At 61.2% G+C, this 8,418-nt stretch overlaps 1 protein-coding gene across 1 annotated transcript; it reads right to left on the bottom strand.

Annotated features, from left to right (window-relative positions):
• Nucleotides 1-1,305: 1,305 nt before the first annotated feature.
• Nucleotides 1,306-5,237, bottom strand: MAGEL2 (MAGE family member L2). The gene has a single exon (XM_012528573.3). It carries the CDS (start codon nucleotides 5,054-5,056, stop codon nucleotides 1,712-1,714), a length of 3,345 nt encoding a protein of 1,114 aa, XP_012384027.1. The 5' UTR covers nucleotides 5,057-5,237; the 3' UTR covers nucleotides 1,306-1,711.
• Nucleotides 5,238-8,418: the final 3,181 nt, after the last annotated feature.

Below are 8,418 nucleotides of genomic sequence, written 5' to 3'. Positions count from 1 at the left end.
CCCCCGCGAGCTCCCGCCCCGCTGGAGAGGCGTGGCTCCTGAGGGCCGGGGGCTGCAGCCCCCGGGGCAGAAGTCCCGGCCCAGCCCGGGTGCGCCCGGGAGAGCAGGCTGCGCGGCTGTAGAGTGTAAAAGGCAGGAGCCTGCGGGCACGGGCGCAGGTGATATCACAGGCCAAGTTTTTGCAGCGAACAGCCGGGGCGACCCCAGCACCCCGGGCGGGCGCTCGGCCCGGCGGCGGCAGGTGCACACGCCGGCGGCGGGGCTGCAGGGGCGGCGGCGGGCCTCGAGCGCGAGGGGCGGGGAGCCCTCCCCCCGGGCTCCGACCTGGGCCGAGGGGCGCGAGGCTTGCAGTTGGGTTCCCCCAGGCTGATAGGACGGCAGGGCTGAGAGCGGGGCGGGGCGCCCGCCCACGGGGGTGGGGCGTACGCTCGGGACGCGGGCCTCTGGCTGTGCCAGCCCGGGGTGCGCGGGGGGCCGCCCCCCGCCAGCTCTGCTCCCGGGCCGGGAGACGTGGCACCGCCCACGGCCCCCCCCCCCCCCGCACTTCGGGCGGTCCCCGGGGCTTCCCCTGACGCTCGCTTCTGCGTGTGGCTGGGAGTCCCCCGCCCGCAGTCTGCGCCCCCCGCCCCCCTCCCTGGAGCCGGGCTCTTTCCTCTCCGCGTGGGAAGGCTGCACGTGTTGCCGGAAGCATGCTTCTACCCCAGGGCCAGTGTGTTTGTAAAGTCCGGGGCTCCAACCCCCTGTCCCCCCTTCTCCGTTGAAGCCGGCACCTGAGCCGCTGAACGCCCGCCGTGGCAACTCCTCCAGCGGCTAAGAAACCTGAGCATTTGCGGTCATGCAGGCGGGCGGTTCTCTTTTTTCCACATCACCTGCTGGACATTTTCTGCTTCCCATGACAGTTTAGTTGACTTAGCCTCATCACAGGCCATTTAATGCCTCTTCTTGAGCCTTGGCCCCTCCCTTAGAAAGTGGGAATGATCGTGCTTGCTTTGAAGGGTGGCTGGGAGAATTCAGGTGGACCCTTTCTTGAGCCAGCCTCACTGCCTTGTAAATTCTGGCTCAGGAACACAACACGTATTTACTTTTGGTTTAGTGGTGACCTTAGGTTTCATCAACAACCACGCTTCCTCGCTGTGAGGATGGACATGGCATTCTCCTTGGAGAACAGTGTCAGTCCTATGGTTTATTCTGTCACTAGTATGGATACTGATATTTAAGGCTGTTTGGAGAGTGCGGCTGAACTTGCTGGCCATCATTAACAGTACAAATTAGAATAAAGACAGACACCCCTGTGTTATGCTGAAAGTATATATAGATATATAGATATTTATTTTTCTGCACACATTTTTTACTGGTGAGTCATTTTAACTTTCAAAGAACAGCCTATTTCAATACTACATAATCTGTACCAGCATGAGATGGATAGCTTCTCTATTCGTTTCACAAAGCCAGCACAACTCTGATACTAAAAACATAACAATTAGAACACAAAACAGGAGAACCACAGATCTCACTTAAAAATAGAGGCGCAAAAAATGCCAGATAGAACAGTAGGCAATCGAAATCAACACCACATTTAAAATATAGGAAGATTTGGCAGATACAAAACCAAATCGAAAATCCAAACTTACACACATACAGTTGGAACATAAAGACCAAAATATTTCCCACCCCGTGGGTGGCTCTGGCCGGGCCCCAAGGGAACACCGAGTTAGCGGGGAGGGCGACGCCTGGCTGGGGGGCCCCTGGTGCTGCTCCCGGCTCCTGCCTCATCCTCATCCTGATCCTCAAAATCGCACTCTGACAGCGCCTCGAGGTAATGGAAAGGCCAGGACCGGGGGTCCTTCTTATGGAGCTTGGCCACAAACCTCAGGACAAGCATCTTGCTGGTTTCCAGGAAGGCCCGGGGGCCCCAGAGGACCTCGTACTCTGCGGGCTCAGTGTGGGGGATGCGTCTATACTCTAGGTACTTCTGCCTTACAAACACCTCCGTGATGAGCTTCTTTGGGTTCCCAAAGAAAGCGTGTGTCTCCTGGCCATCCAACCCCAGCCTGACGAGGAAGTCAAAGATGAGCTCCTCCCTGACACAATTGCCTTTCATGAAAATGAGGCTGAGGACCACCATCAGGAGCCCCAGCTTGGGCAGGTCAAAGCAGGAGGCCTCCAGGTCGGCCCGCTGGCACTCCAGCTTGTTAAGGACTATGTAAACGTGCTTCTCGGCATCGATCTCCCTCAACTGGTAACCAAAGAAGCACTCCAGCTTATGGCTGGCGCGGTTGATGATGTCTAGGCAGTCCTCCTTGTACTCGCGGATGACCACCCTCACCATGTCTGAGCGCCTGATGGGCTGCTGGGCTTGGTCCTTGACCAAGAGGAACTGCACCAAGGCCGTGGCGCGCTCGTCCAGGGCGCACGAGGGCTCGGCCTCCATCTTGGGCTCATCCCGGGGGGCACCGCGCCTGTGGCTGACCCGGGGGACTTCGGCGATGACCATGGGCGAGGGGGTGCCCTCGCGCTCCGCGGGGGTCGAGGCCCTCGGAGGGCTTGGGCACTCCCAGGCACTCAGCGCCCAGGACGTGCTGGGCCCCTCCCTGCCCGTCAGGACCCTCGAGGTGCTCGGGCCCTCCCACGCGCTCATATCCCGGCGGGCGCACAGGGCCTCCCAGTCCCCCAGGACGCGGGTGGGGTTCGGGCCCTCCCAGTCACTCAAGGTCAGGTTGTCCCAGGGCCTCGGGGGCTGCCAGTGACGCAGGGTCAGCGTCGGCGGGCCGCTGTCCTCCACGGGATCCAGGTGCTTCTTCTTCCGGGTGGCCTTGCCCGGGCGACGCGGCTCGGGGGTCTTGGCGGGCCCCTCCGTGGTGGCCGTGGCCTGGGGGGCGGCGGCGGCCTCGGGGGCAGCTGCTGTGGCCATCAGGAGGGTGGGTTCGCCCCTCAGCGCCTTGGCGGCGTCGGAGGTGGGCTGCGGCACCCTGGGGGCGGCGGGCAGGGCCTCTGTGCTGGCGAACGGGTCTCGCGGAGCGAGCGGCAGTGACCTCGGGGTCTTTGAGGCGGCAGGCGGGTCGTTAAAGGCATGAGAAGGGCCAGGCTGGCCCTGGGAGGTAGACGGGAAGACCCTCGGGGCGGCGGTAAACGCCTCTGCCGGGGCGGGCACGTTTGGCCAGGCGGCTGCCAGCTGTGCCCTGGCCGCTGGCCCTGCCCCTGGGGAGCTCCGGGTGCCCGCGAAGATCACCCGGTCCTTCGGAGGCGCCCTGCGCTCCTTGGAAGAGGACTTGCGGTGCCTGGAGGAGCTCCTCCGCCCCGAGGAGGCGGCCCTGGCGTCTCCGGGCGGGGGAGTCACCAGCACCTTAGCGGAGCCCTCGGGAAAGCTGGCCGCCGCTAGGGCAGCTGCGGGCTGGAGCTGCAGGACGGGCAGCTCTGCCTGCGGGCCCGCGGGCTGGGCCTGCTGGGCGGACAGCGGGACTTGCACGGCCTTCTGGGGGGGCGGGGCCGCCTGAAAGGGCGGCTCCAGCTTCACCAGCGGCGCGCCCTGCAGCTGCGCCTCCTGCGCGGCCAGCGGCGGCCAGAAGTGCGCCGCGCCCTTCGGGACCTGCCAGGCGAGCACCTGGGGCTGCTGCGCCTCCTGGAACTCCATGGACTTCGGCAGGTCGTGCGGCACCAGGGCTTGCCCTTCGGGCACCTGCCAGATGATGGGCGTGCAGGGCGCAGCCTGCGGGGCCCGCGGCGGCGCCTGAGGCGCGGCGGGCCCCGCGGGCACCTGCGCGGCGACCGAGACGGCCTGCACCTGGGGGGCCGCCTGCACCTGAGCGACCGCCTGCACCTGCGGGGAGGGCAGCCGCGCCTGCGGAGCCTGGCGCAGCGGCGGCGGCGGCGGCAGGGTCTGCCAGAGCGGCCGCGCGGTGGCCAGGACCTGCGGGGCGGGCCGGATGGGCGGCGGCCCCTGGCGGATCAGCGGCGGGGCCTGGCGCACCGGCGGCGGCGCGGGTCGGATGGGCGGCGGGCCGGGGCGGATGGGCGGCGGGCCGGGGCGCACGGGCGGGGGCGCCTGCCAGGCGATGGTCGGGCCCTGCCAGGTGACCTGCGCGGCCTGCCAGCCCAGGGGCGCGGCCTGCCAGCTCTGCGGTGGGCTCTGCCACCCCGACGAGGTGGCCTGCCAGCCCGCGGGCGCGGCCAGCTGCGCCTGCGGGGCCTGCGGGCCCTGGGGCACCTGCGGAGGTGCCCTGATTACCGGAGACTGGATCTGCAGGATCAGAGGCTGCGGCTGCGGCGCCCAGGATGCCAGAGGCTGCGCAGGTGGGGCGGCTGGCTGCGCCAGCGCGGCTGCCGAGGCTGGAGTCTGGGTGATCGGAGCTCTGGAAGCTGGAGCGTGGATCATCAGCACCCCGGGACCTGGAGGCTTGGCCATCGGGGCGACCGGAGACGGAGGCTGAGCCATCGGGGCGCCCGGAGCTGTAGGCTGCACCATCAGGACTCCCGGAGCCAACGACTGGGCCACCAGGACCCCCGGAGCTGGAGGCTGGGCCATCGGGGTCCCCGAAGGGGCCGAATGGGCCAGCGGGGTGCCCGGAGGGGCCGGGGGAGCCATCGGGGTGCCCGGAGGAGGAGGGGCGGCCATGGGAGCCCCCGGAGGGGCAGGGCCGGCCATGGGGGAGCCCGTAGCCACAGGATGGACCATCAGAACTCCGGCAGCGGGAGGCCGGGCCATCGAGGCTCCCGGGGGAGCAGGCTGGACCATCAGGACTCCGGGAGTCGTCGGCTTGCCCAGCGCACCTCCCAGCGGGGAGCCCTGGACCAGCGGACCCCCCAGGGCCGGAGCTTGGGCCATCGCAGCCACCGGGGCGGGCGGCTGCCCCTGCGGGCCCTCCCAGGCGGGCTGGGGCGCCTGCCAAGCGGCCAGCGAAGCCTGCAAGTCGATGGGAGGTGGGTCCCAGGGGACCGGAGGAGCCCGCGAGGAGGCGGGCGGCGCCCGCATCAGAACGGTGGGGCGGCTATAGACCGGAGCCTTGGCGGCCTCCACCGCGGGGTTCGGGTCACCCAGATTCTTACTTAGCTGCGACATGTCCCTTGGCTCTGACAGCTGCTCAGCCTTCTCCTTCGACAGCTGCTGGGCCTTTTCCTCCAGAGAGAAGAGAATGCCTACGTGGCTGCTCCGAGGCTCCCTCCCCGCTGAATGCTCAATAGGAAGTGAGTGCCGCTAGCTCTGCAGCTTTCCGCAGTAAGGAGGAGGGGGGAAGGGGGCTCAAGCCCGCCCCCTTCCCCGCCCCGACCACCACAAGTGGATAGAGCATAGGGGCGTCTACCAGAAGTCCTGGCTGACACGCGCTCCCTCACCACTAGGTCCAGTCCCCTGATGCAGCTCTGGCTCTCTTTGGATGAGTTTCCACAGGGGAGTGACAGGAGCAGACAGATGTCTTGGAAAGACCACCGCAGGGCACTGTGGAGTGGGGCCGTGGCAGGCAGCCAGGAGCTGGAGATGGTGTGGTCTGCGCGCGGGCAGGGGCTGGAGGATGCGAGCAGTGTGCATGTGTGAGGGCGATTCAGGAGGTGTAGTGGCCACTGTTCCAGCTCAGCGCGGGAGTGGAAGAGATGGGGAGTTCTGTCCTAGGAAGCTGGGAAGTTGCTGCTGACACTTCCTCTCTGAGGACACAGTGGGAGGCACAGGTGGGGACCCATAGGTGGCCCCTGCCTTGGACTTGGGATTTGCTGTGCTGGGGCATCGCCAGGGAGAGAGCTCTTGTGGGCAAGCTTGTGTAACGGCCCCGGGGTGGGAAGACAGCTGAGGCCAGAGTCAAGATTGGGCACTCTTGTGGTTCAAACCTGAGGGCAGAGTGTATTTGCACAAGTTTTTAAGTGAAAGGTTTAGTCCAAGAAACTTCTGAGACATGTCTTCAAGACGACAGACCTCTCAGAGACAGGCAGGATAAATGCTCCCAGAGAGTGAAAAACTGAAATGAACCCTTGCCAGGAGTCAGTGGAAGAGAGCATTTTAGTGTGGGGAAAACTTCCTCTGCCAGGGCTGACCTGAGGCAAGGGGGACTGAGTGTGGGTGTGTTTCATCAGTGGCCATAAAGAAATAAATTGTAATAAAGAAAAAAAAAAACATGCACTAGGGGATAATAAAAACGGGTGAATGAATTCATCAGAGGTAGGAAAAACATGAAGAATAAACACACAAAATTTCTGGGAAATCTACTCATGAAAAGTCAGTTTTAAAATTGGGACAGATGATGGCCCAGAAGATATCGAGATTATGGGATAGTAGTACGATTCTGTGGTGGAGGAAGTCTCCGTTTATTTGGGCAGCTTTCTGAAAATCCGCCACCTCTCAAAGGATGTGCGAGTTAGCGGCGGCTGTGGACAGCCTCGGGCGAGGGTTCCCCGTGGTGTAAAGCGCCGAGATGCCACGAGGGGGCGGACGAGGACGCCGGAGGCTGCGCCCGGTCCTTCCACGCGCTCCTGGCCCGGTGTCTCCAATTAGGGGACCCACCTGTCCCGATGCGGGCCTTTGCGCACCACCGCGGGTCTATAATGCCTTAAATAAAAAAGCACTGGGGACGGGGCCTGGGTCCAGTGACTCTCCTGGCTATTGAAGGAAGGAGAAACCCGGGCTGTGACCCCCTAGGATGTCTTTTGTTCCAAAGGCACCCAGCTACTCCTGGGTGCCCGGGGGCATGTCGCCCCTGTTCACACCTGTAAACACCTGTAAACACCTGTAAACACCTGCAGCAGGGCGTGCCCTGCTGGACGCGTGATCTGGCACGCAGAACGCCGAGTCTGCCGAGCGCGTGCTGCCGCGTTGGAGGCTTGGGTCCCTCCCTGCGTCTACACCCTGCAGCCTTGTAGCCCTTCACAGGGTCCAGGGGGCTAGAAACACTCCGCGTGTCCCTAAACCAGCCGTGCCCCGTGAGCATTTCTGGCTGGGGATGGCTTAGGGAAAGCCAACCCGTTTTCAACCTATGACATGTGGACTCTCACTACAGTGCTCCTTTCCCCCCTCAGTTTCAAAAGCATGAACTCATCAGAGCTGGGTTCTCCCAGTCAGTTCCTTGCTCAGGATTGAGACAGTTTTGCCTCCCGCACTCGCAGGCTGCGGGTCCTTGGTCCCAGGGGGGTCTCATTTGTCCTTACCGGTGGGGAGCGGGAGGCTGCACTCAGCAGCCGGGGAGGAAGGGGCCGGGACCGTGGGGGGTGAGTGTGCAGGCGTCAAGGCACCCCCCAGCACCTCTGCGCCTCCTCGGTGACGCTCTTGACCTAGAGGGGAAATTGGGGACATCAGCACCCAGTGGTTCTGTACCGGTAAAGCCGGGTAAATTGAATTTATCCTCCCCCTGGAGAACACATCTGCCTGTTTCAAGCAATCAGTTAGAAATGATTGCCCCAGCCTAGTGACGACCAAACTACCTACCCCCGACATCAGATACGCCTGAGGAACGGAGGGCATAGAGCCCCTTTGTGAAAACTGACTGCCTTAATAGCAGCAGAATCCAGACGTTCCCTGCGTGCAGTGGGGAATTTGACCACAAACCGTAAATACATTTCCCCCAAGGCCCCTTCTTGTGCTGTCCTCTAACCTACTAAAGCCTCCTCCTTACCTCTGAACTAGGTGTCGTCGACATTTCCTTGACTGGCTTCTTCATGAAACAGCCTGAAAACTCCAGATGTGTAGGTAAAAAGGGAAAGAAGTATAAAACATCTGTGTCACATGGTATTTGTCCTCTATTTAGAAAGGATTTGCAGAGGCTTCTATAAGTGTATATTGAAAGTGTAAAAGATGCTATTGATAATATTGGGGGAAGGCAAACTAAGGATAGCATTATTCCACGTGTAGATAGAATCCATATACTCCTTTTAAAAATCTAGCTTGCCACGAGAACAGGGCCTCCACGCAGGCTGGACTTGTTTGTGTATTCTTGCATCACCAGCTCATATCAAGGAATCAGTAAGGATAACCTGAATGAAAGTGTGAGATTAACACCAGGAATGTATATTTTTACTCCTCTACAGTTGTTAGACTTGGTCTTCATGTGAGATTTTTTAAAAATCAGTTAGAACTGTCACAAACTCCAAAATCATTTATGAAATACGTTGTCATTAAGTATTCACTATGTGCCCAGTTCTGTGCTATGTGCAGATCTATGGAGAAAAATCTAACACAGAGCCTTTTGGCCATATAGGAATATTAATGCACTTTATAGTGCGAGAAGGTGCTATTGTTGCAATACTAAAAATACCCGTGTTGATCGTAGTTGATGCCGATAACTGAGTCCTCACTTCTGCTTGGGCTATGATGCTACTAGCTATGGCAATGAAAATAAAAACAAACCAGTCCGAAGCTGAGATAGTCACAAATGTTCTTCAAATAGACAAGCTTGGCAATGCAGGAAGAGCAGTAAAACCAAAAAGCTCAGGCGATATCAAGAG

This window comes from Dasypus novemcinctus, chromosome 3 (genome assembly GCF_030445035.2).
Source record: "Dasypus novemcinctus isolate mDasNov1 chromosome 3, mDasNov1.1.hap2, whole genome shotgun sequence".
In the NCBI taxonomy this organism is placed as follows: Eukaryota; Metazoa; Chordata; class Mammalia; order Cingulata; family Dasypodidae; genus Dasypus; species Dasypus novemcinctus.
This window is presented reverse-complemented; position numbering and strand designations above follow the sequence as displayed.

What these genes read in the sequence shown, in the direction of transcription:
- MAGEL2 (XM_012528573.3), bottom strand. Translation starts at nt 5,056, where the DNA reads ATGTCGCAGCTAAGTAAGAATCTGGGTGACCCGAACCCCGCGGTGGAG.